This window comes from Uranotaenia lowii, chromosome 3, assembly GCF_029784155.1.
Source record: "Uranotaenia lowii strain MFRU-FL chromosome 3, ASM2978415v1, whole genome shotgun sequence".
Taxonomy (NCBI): Eukaryota; Metazoa; Arthropoda; class Insecta; order Diptera; family Culicidae; genus Uranotaenia; species Uranotaenia lowii.
The window spans coordinates 163,661,901-163,685,625 of record NC_073693.1 but is presented as its reverse complement, the minus strand read 5'-3'; the positions used below and the strand labels follow the sequence as shown (position 1 = coordinate 163,685,625).

Genomic DNA, 23,725 nt, shown 5'->3' with positions numbered 1-23,725 from the left:
GGGGATCCTTCTCTAAACGTTTTTCCAGACAAAGCAGTCTTTTTTTTTCCATATGAATGCTATCTGGAAAGCGGGGAGAATTATATCTCCATAGTAGACTTGTCTCGAATCGATCTCCTATTCTCTTGGTATGCTCCTTCAAAATTCTCAAAGCTCGTTCGTCGTGTACTGAATTCGGAGGTGGCGATACACTTGTCAGCTGACTTTCGAAAAATCTACCCATCTGATGATGTAGTTCATCATTACTTATATTGTCTGTCGTATGGATATTCAGCTGTTCTATTGCGTTAGAATTTGTAGCATGCTTTCCGAAGACACACCACCCAAAACGTGTTTTAGAAGCTATTGGGTCATTATCCCGTCCCTCGCGAACTTTTAATGATACAAGCATTTTAACATGTTCGAGACCTACGATCATTTTCGGTGCAACATTCGCATAACTTTGCACAGGCAGTCCTCTCAAATGTGGGTATAGCTTTTGCATTTCTTCATAATTAAAGGATTGTCGTGGCAGCTTAAGCTGTTGCACAGTTCTGACATTATTCAACGAGAATCGTGTTTTCAACCCTTTTCCTCCTACGCACAGTGATAAACGCTGGGATCTTTTTTCCTCCCGTGAGATATTGCCAGTCCAAGTTAGGCAAAAGGATTCTTCTGGACCACTTATTCCGAGCTCAGTTGCTACTGATGCCTCCAACATTGACGATGACGAACCATCGTCTAAAAATGCAAATATTTCCACACATTTATCGTTTCCTTCCACCACCACAGGAACATATCGAAATAAGGAAAGGGAGGTGGTACTATGATGGTTATTGTGCTCAACAAGCCTCGTAGAATCGATATTTAGTTGTGGAGTTGGGTTAGGAGTGTGTAGAAGGGGATGATGCCGGTACCTACATCCGTTAGTACCGCACTCTTTACTCGAGCGACAGGGCCATCTTTTATGACTCGCGAGACATGTACGACAGAGCTTCTTTTGCTTGATGGCCTTCCATCTTCCATCCAAGTCTAATGTTTTAAACTGATTGCACTGGTTTATTTGATGATCGATGTCATTACAATATCCGCACTTCCTTTGCGAATACTCAGGCCAGGCACTTTCATTAGGCTTACGTTTCTACAGTTGTAGTGAGCGTGATTCCGAAGACCTATTTTCGATTGTGGAGATGCGTTCTGGAATCTTCTCTTGCTTCTCTTCTTCGGAATCGGTTTCCTGATGAAGGTAAAACCCTTGACGGTTGGTTTTATTAGATCTATCGTGAAACTTCGCACCAGCTACTGGAATGACAACATCAGCTGTGACTGCTGTCAAGTCTGACATGAAGGTGCTGAATGTTTGTAGATTAACGACTGTTTCCTGCCTTTTAAATCGCGCCCAATCAACCCTCATTTGGGGGGGAAGCTTTTCAACCAGCTCTTGAAGCAGTAGTGGATTATACAGGTGATCATGTAATAGTGCGACAGTCATGTGATCCACCGTGTTTTGCACAGCCAACCCGAATTTTATAATTGAACGGAGATTGTCTTCTTTTGGAGACGGAATTCCACGGAGCTTTTGTATCATTGCATGTAAGAGGATCTCTGGTCTGCCGTAAAGCATGTGTAAGATTTGAATTATCTGTGGAACCGATTCCGGAATCAACAGCTTACTACCAACAGCTTCGCGAGCTTCTCCTTTTAAACATCGTTGTAGTCGGTCTAAATTCTCGGCATCACTAAATCCGCATGACTCCGTAGTGTTTCGAAATGTACCAAAAAATAAGGGCCACTCCTGGGGATCTCCCGAGAAAATGGGCAGGTCCTTAGACATTACATGACGGGCAGCAAGTTGAACATTAGATGGTCCGAAACTTTCGCCTTTCCGTGCTACTTTCAAACTACTCGAAAGATTTTCCCTGCAACCTTCATTCACTAAGCTTGGACATTCCAATGATTGGGATAATAAATTTGGCCCAGGTGAGCCTTTATTTGGCTGAGAACTGAATTCTAACGAGCCAGACGGGCGGGCGCGACCCGGATACACGGAACTGCTAGGGATAGGTGCCGCATTTCTCGGATCTGCAATCCAAGTGACGTCATAAGTGTTTGGGCGTGAGTTTGATGTTGGTTGAATTGGGTTCCATACGAGACTAGGGGATTGTTTATTCATAGATGCCTGACAAGTTCCTGAACTGACTGCTGTCACATGTATTTGGCGTGAAATCTGTGGTTCACATCTTTTTTTCAAATCATTGATGGTCGTAAATCGATTGTCAAAGGTCCACGCGGAGTTGTTGTTGCCAGACACAACAGTTGTTCCAACGTGTTCATCAGATATTGTAGAAAAATTCTGGAGAATTACTTCTTCAGCTTGGGGAGTAATCCTGTGCTCAGTTAATTCCAACCCTTTAGACACTTTTGCGTGAACGATCTCTGATGTATTGCGTTGAGCTGGGTAGGGACGATTGAAGTATGACATCCTAGTATTTCTTCTGATATTACCGATTTCTTTTGAAAGTAAATTATAACTGGATCTTGAAGTTTCCAGTGACGAATCAATCCATAAATCCTGAGGTTGAATAGTGGATACTGGAACCTGTGGTAGAGCTTCAAAATTGGGGATGTTCAGTATACTAGATGTGTTGTTGTTCTGGTTACTTCTTTCTTCAGATATTGTGGAAAGAAACTCGCGCTTGTCTAGCGATTTCTTCGTTCTTGTATCCAATGCAGCAGTTGGCGGTAGAGAAACGTGTACGTTAGCAGCTTTCATCTCCGTTGACCCAGTTTCAATCGCTAAATCAGTTGCCTTTACTACAAAGGGATTCGGAACGCTCACTCTTGGCACCAGACGTGATGCAGAAGACGTATGGACCACTGGGCGCGAAATTGTTAACTCTGCCAAGCTTTCAATGACGTTAGGAGTTAAAACAGTATTTTGTACTTGAAAAACCGGGGTGTTTTGTGGAGTGGATGTTGATGATGCTGGTAACCGAATATCATGAGGTGTTTCATTACATAGAGCTACGTTAACGTTTTGAAACAATGCACTTGTCTGAGAGGACGGTTTGGAAGTTATGGGTGCTGGTGGAAACTCTAACTGTGGGTGTTGTCCCGACATTCTTCCAGTTCTATTTATAGTCAACCAATCCTCCACTTTCTCCCGACTCTTTTGGCTGATCGACGCGCTCTTGTTGCTAGCACTTTCTCCTGAATCCCTTGTCAGAACATCATACTTCCGATTCAAATACTCAGTAGCTATTTCCTTTTTCTTTTCCACAAATTTCTTTCTTCTGGCCTGTTGAAATTCTTCCTCTTCTTCCAGATCCTTCAGGGCCATGGCTTTTTCCTCCTCTAGCCTCAATAACTCCGTGTCGACACGGATGGACCGTTGACTACTGTGTGAGCCTGCTTTTGAAGCACCTTTACTGCGAGATGATATACTCTTGCTTTTACCAGGCTGGCAGTTCTGGCACTTCCAAGTTTTATCGGTCCCTTCGATGGAACTTGTCACCCCGGCACAATCGTAATGGGCCCAAGCCGAACAGTTATCGCATCCAACCAGATTGGCAGCTGAGTCTGGTTTGCTGCACATGAAACAGTTGTTTTCCATTCCAGACACAGCTTCGTTTTCCTGTCTACCGGTCATATCGAATCCGAGATAAAATCTTTAAAGAATGTTCGGATGACGTAAGTGAAACCACCAAGATTTGATAGCCGTAAGCTTCAAAGCTAAAACATAATATAAGCCTTTTAATATTAATTCAGCTGATAAATTAATTGAACTTACATTTTAGTGTTCACAATACTTCGAGCGGTAGTGTAATCTGGACTATCTCGAGCTGAACTCGAATTTTAACGTCGATACTAAATAATTTGTAAAGTTATCATATAACGTAATTTAGGTAATTTAATCGTTGGACTTACGATGAACTATCCGATTGCTACGTATCTCGTGTGATACTTCCAATACGTTAATCCGAAACGTCTATTTGCCTTCTTTGGCTAGTTTCTTTAAACTTGCTGCACTTTGATTACAATAGTGAATTAGTTAGTTATTGGTGTGTAAATTATTTTTATAATTGTAATACTAACCAAATACTGCTATTAATGTAACGCAACAATTGTGCTAACGATTTCTGCTAAGCTGAATATTAATTATAGGGTATTACTGATATTGAAAATGCCGCCGCCAGTTTCACGTTCTTCTTGACATTCCTTTTAAGTTCCGCTTCGTAGTCGGAGAGGTGCAAAAGTTCAAACCGTCGTAAATCACAACTTCTGACAGAACTGCTGTTATCGTTGTCAAGCACTGTGGGCCGCGTGAACAGTACCCAAATTTTGGAAAAAATCTTTTTTAATTCCGATTTTCAAGTCCGGGAAAAAATCAGATGTACGAAATTATAGAGGAATAGCTATTTTGTCTTGCATCCCAAAACTCTTTGATTCAATAATAAATGAAAAAATTTATCAACAAGTAAAAAATATTATAACGAGTAAACAACATGGTTTCTTCAAAGGACGCTCTACAGCATCAAATTTTCTCGAATTCGTTACATACGTTATCGATTCTATGAGCAAAGGCTTTCATGTTGAGGCTATTTATACCGACTTTAGCAAAGCCTTTGATCGCATTGACATACCCCTTCTAATCTTCAAATTTAAAAAAAATTGGCTTTCATCCAAATCTTCTCTCCTGGTTACAATCATATTTAACTGATCGAACACAAATCGTTCGTTTCCAAAACGAATTATCCAAATCTGTAGCTGTGACCTCTGGTGTGCCTCAGGGGTCTCATTTAGGACCTCTGCTTTTCATACTGTTCGTTAACGACATTTCCTTTATTCTAAAACGGATTGAATACCTAATATACGCCGACGATATTAAACTATTTCTGAAAATAAAAACAACCGAAGATGTTGAAACATTTCAAAACGAAATCAATGTTTTCTTTGAATGGTGCAACAAAAGTTTACTTCAATTGAATGTTAAAAAATGCAACTCTATATCATTTAGCAGAAAGCAAAGTTACCCCATCATTGAAACAAAATTAGGTAATCAACCAGTACAAAAATGCAAAATTGTAAGGGATCTCGGCGTCATACTGGATTCAAAACTCACGTTTGTAGAACATCAGAACAATATCATCAATAAAGCAAATTGCATGCTAGGATTTGTAAAACGTTTCAGCAAACACTTTCAAGACCCATACACCATGAAATCACTTTATATATCCTATGTTCGTTCGATATTGGAGTATTGTAGCATCATATGGAATCCTTATTCAAATATTCACGAGCAACGTCTCGAATCAGTTCTAAAACAATTTTTGTTATATGCGCTACGTAAAATGAATTGGATCACTTTTCCTCTGCCATCGTATGAATCTCGTTGTAAGCTTATTGATATAGAACCTCTCAGTAAACGCAGAGAATTTTCCCAAATTGCATTTGTAAATGAAGTTGTTACACAAAGAATAGACAGTCCTGAATTACTTTCAAAACTAAATTTTTACGCACCCTCCCGTCCATTAAGAAATAAACATTTGTTCTACATTAAACTTTACGACAAAGACTATGCGAAACCTATTAATCAAATGATGTACAAATACAATTTACAAAGTGAAATTATAGACGTAGTGATGAACAAAACACAATTAAAAAAGGCATTCAAAGACAACTTCATACAACAACAAAATAGCTTACATTAGTTTTAAGTAGTTTTAAGTATTGTAGTCTACATAGTTTGACTTAATAAATAAATAAATAAATAAATAAATATTTGAAAATGAGAAATGATTCTATGACCGTTTGTACTACACCCCCTCCCCCCACCCCCCTCCCCCATTCTCCCATGGGGGCTCTCATACAACTTTTGACATAACTCTCGAGCTGATCAAGCAAATGAAACCAAATTTAGTATGGGAGGATGTTTGGGTACGCGAAATGCTTCTTGAACGATTTGGATTACTTATTTGAAAGAAATGTTTCTAGCACTGTTTAAGACCCCTTATCCCCTATTGTGGGGAAATAAGAAAGGAAGAAGATTGCTTCAATCTTTTTATTCAATACGATAACTATAACTAATCAAGCAAAACAAAGTAATTTTTTCATGAGAAGCTACACAGCAAAAAATTTCTAAAAGTACACGGAATCTAAAACACGAGTGATCTATTTTTTCTTGAGTGTAATTACAAAAAAATGTAATTTAAACTTCTTTCGATGTAATATTAGTCTATTTTCCAAAATTGAATAGAAATAAACCGTTTTGATTTAATTTACTGCATCATGCAAAAATCAACCGGTCAATGAAATTCATATCACAAACAGTATAAAATTGTATCTGTTTGATTTAAAATTGAATGCAAATATTTAAATTGTGTCTTTTTATATTTCAAGTTAGTTTGCGCGTCGCACACAAAGTAAAGAAGTCGGAAAATTATTCGGAAACGAGTCATTCAAAGGCGTAGCTACAGGAGCACTTTAAGAGTCTTTAAAGTAGTAAGTTTATGAGACGTGAAATGAAGAATATGGTTGAAACTGATTAGTTTTCTCTCCATTACAGCAATGTCAGATTTTTCGCAACGGCTGATATCCGGCCAGTGATTATCCGGAGAAACTTTTGTCAGAACAATTCAAGTGTGCAGGATGCTGACGGAAAAATTATGATTTCCGGAACCATTCGAGGATGCTGATCATGCTGATTCGAAAAACATCCCCGTGCTGGGAATCATCGGATGAAACAACAATATCAGCCTGACGCTTTCCGAATGGTTTTTTTTATGTTCAGTTTTGGAAATAAATGTGAATTAAAAATATGCGGCGTATTTATTCAAGACAGAAGCAAAAACCGTTATATTTAGAAAAAATATCAATATTTACGATAATAAATTTTAAAATTTACAGCCCTGTGTATTTTTACACGACGGCTTTTGTGATCCAATCTCGTGCATTGATTTCGATCTAAATTTACACGCCTCAAAAATTACATCCTCGAAAAAAAACACCGTGATAGAATTTTACATCAAAATTGATGTTCCGTATTCGTGCATCGTTTTCGATCTGAATTTACACGAATTTTTCTTGATGTGTATTGTAGTGATTCGAGACCCCTCCAGACGTACTGATAAAAATTTCAATAATTTTGAAAGGTATTGCAAAACACACCGGGTCAGTTAGTAGTTTTTAAAAATCTTTCAAAATCGTAGCCCTGCTTACTAATTAATCAAATCGAAAAATCTGAATTACAAGTAACATTCTATGGAACGGTGGCAACAATATCAAACAAAAAAAATCAAAGATTGAATATTAATGCCCTCCCACGACCTCAATACATTCTTTCTGTCAGTTGCAAATACCTCCGACGATGCTCGTTGGCACTTTTTCCGTAAAGGTGGTCAGTGCCATTATTGGGTCATATCCGGTATCACATCGTAAAGCTGACAGTTTTTCCTACAAGATGAATTATTTGGGATATTCGTTTTGGGTATCGATCTATGAGTTTGGCAGGCTCATATTCTTGATTCTATAGTTTTAGCATCAAAACAACTTTTTACAATAACAATTGTCAATTTTGTAGATTTCGTTTAGCTCCATGCCTACTGAAGCTGTTAATCCATCTGGAGCAAGGTGCTGAGTTGTGTACGGCTTTAGTGCGTCACGGAGGATCCGTTGCTGAGTTGTTAGAGCAAGTTCACTGATGTTGGGAAAAAGTGGTAGAATTTTCGACACTTGTATCACATATACTATGCAAAAATGCTTTCAAGATCTTTGGGCGTTGTATTTTTTTACAGCACTATTTCTATTTCAGCCGTTTGTGATAGAAATCGAGAAAATTTTGTATCACAGCATGTGAAAATAGAGCACGTGAAATAGAAGGCCGAACTGCATTAAGGATCTTGAAAATGTTTTTGCATGGTAAAGTTTTCAAGTGGCAAAACTTCTACTAAACTCAAAGAACAGCTCAGGAGTTCTTCCAGGGTCACAAGTTTGATCTTTTTACGGAAAAACCCGGAGATTTTTTTAAGACTTTGTTTTGCTCTAGAATATTTCTGCTCACCCTCTTTGACCAATTGATGGTAGTGAAATGTCTCTGTTTTTAAAATCTTGGCGTTTAGGAAAAAAAACCTGTAAAAAGTTGTAGTAGCAAGCAGTGTCGAAAGCATGTTCCACTTACTGAACAATCGTATGGAAGTCTAGAGAAGGCATTTTGAGCTATTCGTGTATTTTTTCGGTTCAACCTGATAGCCAAGATTCCCAAGAATGTTATTATTGTTTGGTTGCTTCAATTTGTTTGTTTATAAAAAAAATATCTAGGTTTTTGAAGTATTTTTAAAAAAGTATGGAAACTTTGCTTTCGCCTTGTATGTATATTAAGCCAGTATTTTGAATTTCTAAAAATATTTAAAAAAAAATCAGTATCAAACACTGAATTCTTAATTCATTATTTCTGCAAAATTTTTATTCAATAAGTACCTTCAAGTGTTCACTATACAAATTCATCACATCTGTTGTTCAGGAAATAACCATCAACGAGTAGGTTCGAGTACGTAGTAAATGAAACCTCCCAGCTACAGGTACATGATGGGTTCTCGTTGTTTTCCATGGCAATCAGTCTAGCATTTGTCGACGGAAACAGAAGGAAAACAACTGTTCCGGATGTCAACCTCAAACTGGATCGCTTTTTCAAACTAACGCTTTCGGAAAACCGCACAATCCTGTGGTGGGGTCTGGTGATGGTTCTCGGCGTTGTCTCTCCATGGGGTTCCTGGGTTGAAAATTCCAGGTGCACCTGCCTGCCTGCTGACTGCTGGTGGTGTTAGTGGTTGGTGTGTGCCCCTGGAGAGGGTTGACATTTCCCATTTGCTTAGCAAACTTTTGGTTGGGAATTTGCCCCTAGGGCTGCCAGTTTAAGATAAAAGCTACTGACTTCTAACTTACTCACTAGAAGGTTTCTTTTTTTATTTAAACATTTAATCAAGAAATTTGTTCATGATTTTTGCTTGATTAATTATGTCTGATAACCCTGTACAGCAGGCTCCGGGGGCTAAATGTTAATGGAATCTAAATTACTCGGCTGTTGGGTAATACAAATTGCGAAATAACGACAACCATCCCCGAGGGTCATCCATCGTTCGGCGGAAACAAGAATGGATTGAGACTGCGGGGGAGGGGAGGACAGCAAAAAAGGAGAACTCCCCTCCTAATGGCAGCTCCCACGTGCTTCGAAATCAGGAAAATTCGAAGAGGAAAAAGAACCAAACCAAAAAAAACTATGTCAAAGAGTTGGGGAAGGAAAAATGAAGTGAGGGAGGGGAAGTGAATGGTTGCACGCGAGTTCTCCATTAATTAATTGTTTCTCACTACTGGTGAAAGCAACCGACTGGTGTGACGTTAATGTGCCGAGTTGACTTTTGGCGGCTTTTTTCTCACATTGTTGAGCGTAGGTACTTGGGCTGGGTCTATTTTTTCCGTGGCAGGATGAAAAAGGACGAGGTTTTATAAAAGAAAAATTGATGACAAATAGGGCGCTTAGCATTTCGCGTCACCAGGCGGTAGAAGCTTTTGCAAAATAAAATTGCGAGCTTAATTCAAAGAAACTAGGTTAAGGTCGCGGTTCAAACCTTCGCTCAACATGAACGAAACCAACTATGGCCTTTTCTTTGAAATTGTTGCATTAATTACAGGCATAATACTGCTTGAAGACTGATTGTACAAACATTAATCGATTTTCAATTTAATAGAAGGGTCCTCTCGGATCTCATCGGAAAATTTAATGTGAAAATACCAAATCATTTGAAATTATCAACAAATTATTAAGTTAACAATACAATTTCAGTTTATGAGTAAAGGCTATTTGTGAACTTTATCCAAAGCGTATTTAACCAGCTGATGATTTTTCGAAAAGGTTTTTGGTAAGTCGTGAGGAAGAAAATAATAAACCTTATAAATAATTATTTGGGTGAGCAACCTGTTGAACAAACGGGCCAATCTGTATATAAAATATTTTCTGCGGGCCATACTCAGAAAAACACTCATTGATGATTTTTAAACCTTCATGGACAGCTTCATATAAGTATTAATATCCAACATATTTTTTTTACTTTCGACGAAAAAAATTAAAAAGGAAAGATTAAACGAAAATCCATTTTATTTATTTTTATATCTTTTTAACGAATAGAACGCACTTTTGAAGCTTTCCATAAAATATGCTCTTGGCTCATTTTCAACTTCTATAAATTTTCTCCTACTAAGCATCAGCTTTATCTATCCTTAATTTAATTTCAATCTTTAATTCTCTAGCAAGAATTTTCGTCGTAAAAAAGTTCACCGCAATGCCATTAAACTAATATATAATTATTTCTATTACTTTATTACTGTCTACGAGAATTTAATGTCATTCAGACTGATTACTTAATTTTATCTTAAAACTATCCTTACTTAGTATGAAATCAAAATATACACACAGTTTTTTTTAATCTTCGAAGAGCACTTAAACATTGTTTTTAAATGATATGTGGACAATACCAGTAAAATTGATTAGGTATATGATTAAAGCCTGGGTTGTTGATCTTGTTTTCTCAAAACTGTCAAAAATATTGATAAGCCATGTTTTGAAAACTAATATAATAAAAACCAGAAAAATCATAATTTTTAACCGAGAAAAATCGGCAAAATATTCGAAATTTAAAAAGGAAAATTCGCTAGCAATCCTAGATATCGCCTAAGGAAGTAACTGACTCACCGCAAGAGCTATATCAAAAGCCACTGCTCTGGATATTGCTTTTCAAATGAGCAATTATTGATTCAGCAAAATAACATCATTTTTGTTTGAATAACACAACACGTTCTTTTAACTCGTTCATGCCGTTATTTTACAAACCATGACTAAGAGTCAATTCCTTTCAAACACTGGAATATTCTTACAACTTTTAAATGCATTTTTCTAAATTTTACCCGATTAAATATGTTGAAAACACACTTTGAAAGTATGAAAGGAAAAAAATGTATATAAGAATTTTTTGGCCCGCAGACATATCATTTTTTTAAATTTGGCCCGCCACCTGAAAATGTTGGTCACCGATGCTCTAGAACATGGGTGGCCAAACCATAGCCAGCGGGCCACATGTGGCCCGCGAAGCTTTTTCAGAATGATCACATTTAAATCTTAGTTCTATTTAAAAGTTGAGGCTTTTGATGGTTACTGTACCATTTTGAGATGCAGTTTATCAAAATCTGTCTCAATCATTCAAGAATTCGGAACTCAATTCGGAGTAAAACCTGTATATTTTTTAATTTTACAATATTTAACACATGAACAGTAATCTCGAATATGTACTGCGATAAATTAGTCTTATTTGATTACCTTAGCCATTATTCTAAAAGCAATAAGAAGCGGATGCATGACACTAGTTTAAATTTTGACTGGTTTTTAAAGGCTTAAATGATAAAATAATATGATATTTAAAAAAAACTGTAAAATTTAGTACGAAGTTCTACCGAAAATTAAAACATATTTATTAACGAATTGAACTATTTGCTTGTCAAAGTGTAGTATTTTAAGCAGTTTAGATAGAAGAATTTCCTTCATTTGTTAGCTTCCATTGAAACCATCGACATTTTTCCTGTAAATGTTACGGGAAATTGACATTCATTTAGAGGGAATTTGCGCATGATGTCTTCAGATTTTCACCCACTTTTAAAATTTACTCATTTTTTGCAGACGGTACCATTTAATAGTTTTTGTACCTTATTTATAATTTTTTAAATAGATTTTCACTGCTAATATTTTGAAAATATTTCATTTTGAAAGCTGTGGAATTTCAATGCATTTTGATGTGATATGTTTTAATATCTGCATTAAAATAAAAAAAAAGTAATGTGGATTGCAAATATGGTTTTTGCTACGCAAAAATGTTAAATCTAATACACCTGAAATACTAATTTTAGAAGCTGCAAAATATCATGTGTTTTGAAGTCGCAAAAATAAACATATTTATTAATCTTACAGAAATTTAAGGAAGCTTGTCACACACCCGTTAGATTTTAAAGTTTTCCCCATATCGATGATACATTCGCAAAAGTTCGAAACCATTGAACATCTTCGTTATTATTATGTTAAAATTGTTAAAAATTATTCTATTATAGATAAATATGTTAAAAGTTTGCTGTCATTGTCAAAATAAGATTGATTTATTTTTAAAAATTGTGTTTCAACCATGATTTTAAGCTAGTGCAAATTGTTAAAAAAAATTAAACAATTCTCACAAAATTAAAAAAAAATGAACTTTTGAAATATGATGAAAAGATTGAAAAAACATTAGAATCAATGAAAAATAAATGATAAAACGTAGCTTTTTCGACTTTGCCGGAAAGAAAAGATTGCGTTTTTTTAGTTCCTCTATCTTCGGTTTCATTTTCAATCTTCAAATTTTTGAAACCTGTTTGGATAGTGTCAAAATTTGAAAAAAAAAGTATTCTTTGGATGTTTCTATAGCCGCGAAGACTGTTTGAAAATCCAATTTTATTGTACGCATTTCATTTGTAACTGCATTTTGAATTCCTGAAGATAGTTCAGTTTGTAAACTATAATGAAGGTATGGTTAAAAAAGTTTCTGAACAATTTGGTTTGAAAAAGAATTAAATGATCGTTCATTTTTATGCAACGCTGCCGATTAAACTACGACATCTGAAATGGGCATTTTTGAAGCAGTACGCACATGTTAAAAGTGAGTTAAAAAATTTTTCAAGACGTTTGCAGTCAATACCTATCATCACATCATTTTGTTTGTCCTTTTTTTCAAGTTAAAGTTGGACAACTCAACAGGATTCAGAAGTCAAAAATCTTTTTTTTTTTATTTGAAAAATTTATAGACCATTAAAAAATCTAATGTCCTTTGTAATTTCCACACTATTAGCCATTCCTACAACAAATTTACCCACCCAAAGCTTAAACAATAAATTAAAAACTTAAAAATTTGACATAACCCTTGCTCTATATCATTTATATCGATATTTAATTTTGTCTGCATGAACACAAATGTTATTTAAGTCGTAAAATGTTTTTAATTTAGTTATGATAATAATATTTTTTTTCTGGGAAACGAGCTCTCATCTTCAAAATTTGGCCCGCCACCTGAAAATGTTGGTCACCGATGCTCTAGAAGAAGGGAGGGATCTCAAATCTGCAAAGAAATATTTCTCGTACCGAAATACCTTCCTTTGTCGAATTCAAAATGTATATAACGGAAAAATTCTTCAATAGCATTGGCTCTATTAACAATAAATGGAGAGGTTTTTCAAAACAACAAATAATCTAACAAAACTCGTTTTATATCAATTTGAATAAATATTAGTGTAATTTGTGGCCTTTGTGTCTGTTCGATAACACTAGAGTGGACTGTAAACACTCAATCGTAATCCACTTTAAGGGACAGTCTGGCACCAAACAAGCACTTTCACCCCTTTCCGTCGCTGGCGGAGCAATTTTGTTTCACCCGATGATGGATTTTCGGATCGTTTAAAAAACGCGAACTACTTTGTGTGGTGGTTTGATCGAAACTTATGCTTTATTGCCGTTTGTTTACTTCTGCAAGTTTGGCTCTCTGGTGCTCTCACAACATATCAACGGTGTAACCAGCAATACCACATAAAAATCGGTATTTTCAAGCCCGACAAAATCGGTATTCGGTAGGAAAATTTCAAAAATCGATATATACCGATTTTTTTAAGCTTTTTAAACAAAGTTAATTGAAAGAATATTGTTTGAAGTTGAAGTTTCATGAAAAAAAAAACAGTCAATTATAACATTTAATTCAACATTCAGTTGTATATCTTATTCAATATGTACAAAGGACGAATGACCCTGCGTGGTTAAATCCCTCTTGAAAAATTTAATTTTCTTTTTCCCTTTTCTATTCGTATAGAATGCTGAAACACCAGAAAACTAAAGTTTTGATAACCAACTTATCTTAAGATCCATGTAAAGCTTTTCTGCTGTTTCAAATAATTTTTTCGCAAATTAATGATCAATTAGTTTAAAAAGTTTTAAAATATGCTGGTTTCTATAACTGTTTGGTAATTGAAATTTAGTTCTTTTCTGTTTGCTTGAAAATCTGTACATAGGAAATATTTGTAAATTTTATGAAGGGTTTAACAATCTTTTGTGTATTTCTCTCAAGAAACTTTAGCATATGTTATTAATCTTCGTATCAATCATTAGTCAGACTTAAGACAAAGTTGGATTAGCGATTTTACATTCGCTAAGTATCGCAATTTTAAAACATTATAATTTCTGTTAAGGAGACAGTCCTCTGCAGCTATATTGTATTATTCACTTTAAACACTTTATTATCATTTAGTATTTTTATGCAATTGAGTTCCTTAAACTGAATGCTTTTCATCTCGAGCGAACACTTATCTTAGTTCCTATTTTTCTTTTAAACATTCATCTTCAAAATATCATCTATTAACGTCCGAAACTGCTATAATATCTAATATACTATTTTGATGACCAAGATTCCATCTAGACAGTTGGCATAACAAACAAAGTTCCTATCCACTAAACTGAGGCTTGCTTGTTTATAACTAGCCTCAGATTAGTTTGAAATATGACAATAACTATGAAAAACGATAGTTTTAATTGCATTTTGGAATTAATTTTTCTGTTAGACCAAATTCATCGAAAATCGATATGAAATCGGTATGTTTCGTCAAAAATCGGTATTCGGTATAAACCGATTCTTGGTCGAAAATTTCTTCAATAATCGGTATGAATACCGATAAATCGGTATGTGTGGCATCGCTGGGTGTAACAGTGAGACGTGAGAAATTGAGCGAATCAATGAACGTTAGCACGTCACACTTGGGGCTTCGAAAATCTAACGGAATCCAACTACCATTTCTAAACAGTGTCAATATTATTGTAATGCTTAATGTTCGCTGTTTACACACTTTTATTATTCTTTGGGACTCAGACATAAGTTCTGGCTGTGGAAGTACGATAAGTGGTTAGTGTGTGATGTTTATTGTTGGCTGTATATTAGAGCCACCCTTTGTCGACCATTTATTTTTTTTATTGATTTTTCCTTAATCATTCCTAATTTGTAGCATTTAAATCATAATATGGCATGTGTTTGAGGTTGGAACATTGTCATCCGATAATAGTTTCAGGGGAGTCTGGAGCCAAATGACGTGATTTTACGAATCTCAATTCAGAGATTCACTTAGACACGTCTGTCGCTCACAAGAATAGATCAATGACTGACCTTGTTTTGTTTGTTTTGCCTGGTGTTGCCAAAATAACAAACATTGCCATAGACATTTATTTTATTTTATTTTATTCTCTATAATAAAGATATTAAAAAAAATATTTTATTTTTCGTCAGTGTTTCCGAATACAACAATTATTTTATTTTATTTTTATTTAATTTGATTTATCTTCTCCTTATCTTCCTCCCTAAACCAACAGATGTGGTATGAAATTTCTTCAATTGCAGCTTAATCATTTAATTCTTTTGCGTATACCCTGATGAGTTTCTGATTTCGAAAGTCGATCCTTGCCAAAATTTCCACTTATCAATTTATTCATAATACTTCGAGCTACCAAATAAATAAACAAGTTTTTTTTTGCCTTTATTACAGAGACTTTCAACCTTTGGCTAGTTCGTCTCTGTATAAAAAAAAACCGAGCAAACCTAATATCCCTGTAATTTTTTCGAGTACATCTCTGCTTACATCAAAACGGTAAAAATATACAGCAATATTTTAAAACTAAATTGAAAAGCAAGGTTTGAAACTTTACTTAATAAAAACATAAAAATATTTATGTAGTGAGAATCATTGAAAGGAAATAACCAATTCATAATAAGTATGGTACCTTATATTATGAATATATTTTAACGTTTGTCAAAATGAAAATTTTCTGGCACACAAAAAATATCTAATTGAATTGATATTTTGGAAGTAATTTTTTCTCAAATCATAAGCATAAAATAATGTTCAAATCAATTTGAAAAAAAAATCAAGAAAATTAAAAGAGCTTGTTCAAAATATCGAAATATGACGATCGTTGCTGAAGATAAAAAGCCTTATCCATGACTATAAATTAAGAGGTTTCAAACTATTGTAGGTCTTCTTCATAGGACTGGAATGTACCCTGATACTTGATACTTTCATGTTTTGTATTTTTTTTCAGTTTTTTGTTCAGCATATTGTTAGTAAGTTTGTCATCATGTATATTCAGTGTTATTCTCTGTCATCAAAGGTTTTTGATAATAATAATAATATTTGTTAGAGGATCCTGTAAAACGAATAAAGTTGGAAATTTTTAATTGCTTATCTGCGAAAAAAATTGAAAAGTAATGTTAGTAAAGTTTAGAAAAAAAAACTCTCTTCATGCAATTTTTACTAATACCATGTTATTTAGAAGAAAAAACCATGCGACTGTAATGTGAAACGATCTAAATACATAGAAAAAAGATACAGACTTAGAAGTTTTATCAAATGTGATTGAAAAGTTTCAAAAATTAGAAGAAAAAAAACTATCTAAGACATGGATAAACGGTTTGGTTCATGCGATTTTTAAAAGGATAAACTTTATTTTTATTAATGTTCAAGGTAATACCATAATTTATTATTGAACAAAATTCAAAATAATAGTGATTTCAATCTACTAACATAGAAAATGGATATCAGCATTAGCATATTCTGTCTGTTGACTTAAGTTTTTGTAACTGTTCAAGCTAAATAGTTTGGTGTCTACCAGCTTCATACAGTTAATACAATAAGCAACGTTTTAAAGAAGGGAGAGAAAAAAACTTTCGCTTTACCGGGAGGACTGTACGTGAATTGCGCCTTTTGAGAATGTCTCTCTGTAAAAAAGTAAAGTTCGAAAGAGGGGAATTTATTTCCTGAATAGATGGGGAGTAATATACAGTGAAATAGATAAAGTTAAAATGACTTTTCTCAAATCGATACCAAACTACTTACTCCATTAGAGGGACGCCGTGCTCTTACCTGAAATTGAAAAATAAACCAATTATTAGATTTTTCTTTGTCGCTTACATTGTTATCATTTTTTATTGTAAACCAATTAAAACTATAACCGGGCCAAGAAAAGCTTCAAGTAGATTGTAGAGAAGAGAAAAAACCTTAGTTCCAAAAACTTTTCCCCAGTTTGCAACAAAGCTCGAGAGTACTTTCCCGAAATAGGATTAAGGATGTAAATTTTGATCAGAGTCTGTCGGCTGGAAGCTCCCAAGCAACACTCGACGTAATAACTCCGAGGAAACTCAATTTGAGAGGCCCTTCTTATTCTGGCAGCCAGCAGCATCCTTCCGTTAGCAGAGATGAGCAGACTAATATTAAAAGTTTTACTGCTTTTATGAGCAATGCGGCAAAGTATTTATAGCGAAAAAAATGTTGCAGCCTGTTGAAAGTTTGTTGAGTCGTGAGCCACCGAAATGCAATGAAATCTTAAGGTTAAACAACTTTGAAGGCTGTTTCGTTGGAAATCTACTTGGAAGTTACATTGAGAAATGTCGAGCTTCAGAGCCAATGCTGTAAAACCCCCAAGCACGAGGAAATGAAATTGTTGTCTGATCCTGATGGTGTAATGATTTTCGCTTCGCTTGGCGGTGTTTGTGGAGGAGTTTTTATTTTTCCGGTTTTCGAGATAGAATAATGCGCAACAAGGCAGCAAAAGTATTTCAGGATTGTAACGAGCTCGAGTTTGCTCGAAAATGTTTAACCTCTCGTAGCGGTACAATTTATGGAGAATCATTCCGCTTGGAAAAAAAATAATCTAGATTGAAGTCATCTTTGATTTAAAATTACAAAAAAAAAATGAAATAATTTTTAAAAATTTCATTTATTTTTAGAAGGTGAAGCAAAGCACACCGGGTCAGCTAGTTTTAAATAAAATTGAATGCAAAAGAATGTATAAACGAAATATTAATCGATTGTTCATTTCTACAGGTTGCAGAGAATAATGCTGGTGATCTGCCCTCCTGTCAACCACAAAATCGGATCAACTCGTGTGGTAACTTTATATCCTCTTTACACAAAATTGTCCTCAGCCAAGACAGGATGAACCATTGTTGATCAAACGTTTTGACTTAAAAAAGATATACCCTTAGATATGTGGCTGCATTCAAAGCTTTCATTTCGTTTTCTTCTTTCTTGAGCCGGAAGCAATGAGCAGAAACTCAACTGACTGTCGCTTAGTTTGCCAAATTTCCTTCCCAAAAGGCGGAAAAACCATGCTCTAGGCAACTGGCCTTTGTTCCCTCGAATAATGTGGAGATAGATTTACAGAGCTCTTCTTCTTCTGCATACCTACAAACATAGAAGGACGATGGAAAACAGACAGGCCAACACATGACTGACACAGAGCTGTGGGGAACCTGTTAGAAAGGTTAGAAAACATGTATGTAGAAACGAAGACTGGAAGTGGGAGGTCTGGTGGAAAACCCATGCATGCACGACTTTCGTATGGAAAGATGGCACTGTGCAGATAATTAAAGCAAACATTTATGAGCAAATAATACATAAGAGCTGGGCAAATATTTACTCCTCTGCTTTCTGTGTTGCTAATGCACAGATCCCTACATTTATGGTTGGCTCTGGCTGGCTGACTGCCGAGAGTGTACCGGATGAGGTCTCCGGTTTGCACATTTTCAAGGAACAACAACACTAGGAAAATGTATGAAGGTAAGTGGTCTATGATGGGATGTGGCGGTTCCAGGAAGATAGCACAGGTCTGGGTCATGTATTCGGAGCAGTGGCGACGTCGTTGTTTTTTTTTAATTTAATTTAATAAGTTTAAGTCAGTTTAAACTTATTTGGAAATCATTTGACTGTAAAATTGTGTTATTCTAAAAAGTTTTAAGACTGTTTTCATGATATCCCATTCTACTTGTAACGTTGTTACAAAATGATTGAAAGGTTTAATAGATTGTTGTTAATTTTTACAGCAATCGTTAGATCTTTTATACGATTGATTAGCAAACTTCCTTCTTACGTTAATCGAGTCGAGGCATAGTTGCTCAATTTATAAGTAGTTATTTCAGTTCCGTTTAAAATTAGATTTGCGTCCCAAGTGGTGGGAGGTAGAACCACAATTCGGTAACCGATCGTCGTCCGATCCAAGGTTGCCGAAATCACAGAAAAATCTGTAATATTACAAAATTTTGAGCAAAATATCATCACAGAATCTGAGTCACAGAAAACAGAATTTTGAAAAATTCACAGATTTCGCAGAATTTTTTAGTTTTGAATAGAAATCAAAATCATATTTTTTTTGGCCAATATAAAATTTAGATTTTTTACTTTGTATTTAAAATGTATGATAAGATTGGTAGTTTTGATTGATTTTACCGAACTTAAACGTTAAAAAGATCCAATTGATCATGAATTTTCAATTAAATTTTAGGAAACTAGCTGACCCGGTAAACTTCGTTTTACCCGTTACTTGATAAATCGTTGGAAAATGTATACAGTTCCTTAATATCTTCGTGCTCGAGAATCAGTTTTCATGAAAATCGTCGTCAGGTTGTTCGAGTTTTGTCCCGTTTCTAGTTGTTTTGTATAGGAGCCCTCCTTCCATGAAAAGTAATAATCTCGAAACTATTGAACAATCTCTGACTTGAAAAATCCTCGGATACCAAATTTCACTTCATTCCAACCGACCATTCATACGTGATGGTGTTACAACGCCTCCATTTTTATATATAAGAAGAAGCATCACAAAAAACCATCACACAATTTTTGTGTAAAATCACAGAAAGTCATATTTTTTTTCTTGAAAATACAGACTTTTTTTCGACAACCTTGGTCCGATCATCCATCTCTCCGGGTTAACGGAATTTCTGACCAATTCCGAGAGATTAGGATCAGATAATACATTTATTGTATAAGTGGAATTTGTTTCGTATTTACAATATCCGGGGGTCAATACCCTCGTTTGCCAATAATAATTCTTATCTCGATTTGTGCGGCAATCAGCTGATACGTTTGCCAAGTTAAAAAGTTATGTGGTTTGTGATTAGAGTTATCAGAATAAGTCACTAGTTGGTTTACAATCACAAAGTAAGCTTTGAAGTAAAACCACTGTGAATAAATTACTGTGAATTAATAATATAATTACAGTTACAGTTTCGAGAAAAAACCTCGACGTTGATAGATCGTCGCTATTCTTCGGTTCAAGTGATCTGCCTCTACGCTCCACCTGATTAATCAAAAATCAGATGCTTTGAACAAGATTTTTAAAACACCTCCTTTAGGGGCAGGAACCAAATCCGGATGTCTCGATCGACGACCAACTTAGCGTAGGAGTTGTTTAAAACCCGTAAGTTAAAAAAATATCTAAGCAAATTTTTAATTGAACAAAAATCTTTAGTCCGATACCAGGATCGAACCCAGGTTCTCCAGCAGCGTGGAGATACTTATTTGACCATCCTAAAAGAGAATTAGCTAGGACCTAGAAAACTGTAAAGATCACAATTCTGTATCAAATTGGTAATTATAACGTTTCTCGTTCGCTTGAAAGAATTTCCTTCAAGCGAAGGTGCAACTAGTGGTTGCAGATAGTGCCGGTTAGTCAGATCGACGCTCTCCAGGGATTAGTCCCTTTACCCTAGGGTCAGTGGCCAACCTCCCGCGCATTCACGGGCCCAGGTGGAACCGTCTGTCCACTTGAGATCTTCGGTAGTCGTCAATTGCTTCGAGATCTCCAGGAGCCTGAATCTCGTGGTGTAAAATCCGCCGCGTTTATGTTCCAATTTATAATTTTTTAAAGTAAATTTTCCACAGAAATTTTTTTTCGAAGGCTGTAACTTCGTATCTTCTTAGACAAAAAAGTTATTAGGTGTTGAATGGGGACATGTCTTTTGGCATTGAAAAATATTAAATTCAATTGACATCACTGCGGGGTGCCAAGCGAAGTATTGAATAGCTATTTTTCATGCAATACTTCGCTTGGCTCCAGCACGAAACCATGAGTAGGTTTGTGTCCACAGAAGCATAAAAAATTATGTTGATTTTCTAGTACCGTAAAACGGGGTTGTAACGCCTCATTTAGAACTTATATCATTTCATTCAAATTCTTCGTCAAACCAATACACAAAAGTATAGAATTATCCGTTTATTATTAAACACTGTAGCATCCAATTCCCCCCAGCTAGTTCAAACTGGATAAGAAAACCCCTAGAGTTGATACAAAAGATCAAGGGAAAATGGGAGAATCACCGATAAGCCGAAAAAGTACCTACGTCGTTGGAGCTGGCGCGAGGAGTTTGGAAGCTATAAAAGGGCTGCGACGCTGGCGATCGAGCTCATTCTGTTTTGGGGCACTATCCCATGTGGTCACGAGTACGACTAAAGTGACAAATAAAACCAGCTAGTGGCAAGTGGTTCGCACCAACCAGCAACCAAGGTTGTGTGTTATAGTGTGTGGTTTAGTAATCGTCGTGGGATCGTGCGGAGGGCCGTTCGCTGACCAGGGCGCTAGGCACACACTTCACGAGATCGATCGTGAGAGCGGTCGGGGTTTTAGTCCCCACATACCGATACCGCTTGCAGAAACGGCCGTTTTCACGGCTAATAAATTATTGAAAGAACCACAAAAGAATCGATCGCTCTCACTTGCCGGTGTGTCCAACCACCAGGAAGCCGAGTAAGTAACTCTTAGCTACCAGTGCAGTGAATGAAACTAAATTCCACCCGTGGTTTCATCCATAAAACCATTGGCTTCTACGTTTTGGTTCTCCTCTTAAGAAACCGGATTCAGCTGAAGGACGCCGCTCCTGTCGGACCGGATGCTGTTTCCGTGAGCGCTCACGTTGAATTAGTTTCCCTTTTTTGGCCAATTAGTTTTTGTAAATCCTTGCTCTCAATACAAATTGTAAAAATTGAAGGGTTTTTGCATCTTTCTTGAATTAGTATCCTTGAAAACAAGCTACGGAACCACGACTTCCCGCTAGCCGCCGGGCAAAGGAAAGTGAGATTTTGGCAAATTCAACTTTGAATTTGGCACTTAAGCCAATATCTTTCGTTTTGGACCTTTAATCAAGTTTAGATAATTCCTTTCCTTTCAAAACGTTACAACACTTAAAATATCTTAAAACACTATCAGTAAGTAAATAATAATAATTCAAACACACAATTCACTTAGCAAGATAACTTCAATCCTAAACAAAATCTGTTTCGCGTGGAAAATAAAATGAAAACAATTCGCGGTAGAGCAACCACCCTATTAGACAGTCATTAAATCATCACGGCGCCTCTGTTTTCAAACATGTGGTTTAAGATGCTGCTTCTCAAGATCACCAGCCGCATTCCTATTTTGCGTCAGGTGAATGACCTATTTTGGAAGCCTTTGTGCACCTATTTTGGGCTTGCAAAAGATCGGCCCCTGGTTTTGTATCTCGAGGGGGAAGACAAGGGCTAACCGAGAATTCGCGAAAGGCGATTTGATTGTTTGACTTCGCGATTAGATCACATCGTATCGGGTTGTTCCGGTTACGAGAATGAGCCTGATCAGGTCGCCAGAGGACTCTTGAGACTTCCAACCCACTCACGATTGGTGATTCGAAGATTCGTGATCTATAGTAGTTCATGCGCGTTGTGGTAATTAAAATAAGAACAACTTGGGATTCCCAGACTGAGTGCTCTAATTTTATATATCAGCCCTCTTATTGCCAACAACTAGATACAATTCCAAGGGAGCCGAGCAGGAGGGGAAAGAAAACCCGGCTCACCAGCATTCCGCTGGGGTTGTTGTTCAACGACCATCAGCAACCGCCCTTCTAGCATCCGAGACGAGGGCGCACGCTATTTTGGCCGCCAAATAGTGGAAACGAGTCAATAGCGAAGCCGAAGCCAGAATACACGTGCTCTAGCCACGTGGTTGGCCTCCAGCCGATATCACGACATCCGCTACCATCATTCACCAATAGGCGATGGAAGCGCTGCAGAATTTGGGTGATGGTTTTGCAGTAGTGCAAGTGGGATGCAACTAAAATTTCACCCAACTTTTGACAGATCTTACGGGATTTTCTGAAAGAGAGAAAGAATAAGTTTTCGATTCCATCGCCCATTCCAATGTCTGGTCCGATCGAGTCACGACCAGCATCTTTGATCAGCTTTCGCCGACCGCATAAGCAAAACTGGCATAGCACAGCAAGGCAGCAAATAAGCGGGGAATTGACATCGCCAAAGCCCCTGAAGTTAAAAGAACACAGTGAGTACTCACACCCAACCAACTTGTTTCTATAGCGATTACTGTACAGTGTCACTTTTCGGCTCGTAATATTGCCGATTTACGCCGCGAGAGCGTGAGACATTAGCCCGATACGTTGTAAGAACGGACTGCTAAGCTTATTCTGGACTGGCGAGCCATACAAAGTAGCCTGACTCTGCCTGACTTCTTCCCGCGAACGGAAATATCAACTGATCGGATGAAAAGCCGGTAAACAACCGATAACTACGAGATATCTTGCGCCTCCACTAAACGCACTACCCGCATAGTTTTTTTCAAAAGAGGGAAAAACGTTAAACGAATGAGTTAGGCTTAACACACTACATCAATGTAAAACCACCTAACACGTTTCGAGCAGAATAACAAGATTTATGTACAATCGAATTATCAGCGGAAGTCGTGCCTACTATGGACTCCACAAGCAACTGCGGTCGAGAAGACTTAGCCCTCGCACGAAGTGTAACCTGTATATGACGCTCATTAGACCGG

General features: G+C 36.4%; 1 protein-coding gene across 3 annotated transcripts in view; it reads right to left on the bottom strand.

The window, feature by feature from the left end:
- LOC129751162 (band 7 protein AGAP004871) overlaps nt 1-23,725 on the bottom strand; it is a 544,098-nt gene that overhangs the window by 256,144 nt on the left and 264,229 nt on the right. For 2 of the 3 annotated variants that reach the window (XM_055746503.1, XM_055746504.1), the window contains exon 2: nt 16,809-16,850. The exons of the other annotated variant lie outside the window; for it this stretch is intronic. In XM_055746503.1, the coding sequence (XP_055602478.1) occupies nt 16,809-16,850 (42 nt within the window). The remainder of the gene's footprint in view (nt 1-16,808; nt 16,851-23,725) is intronic. 3 annotated transcript variants of the gene reach the window in all.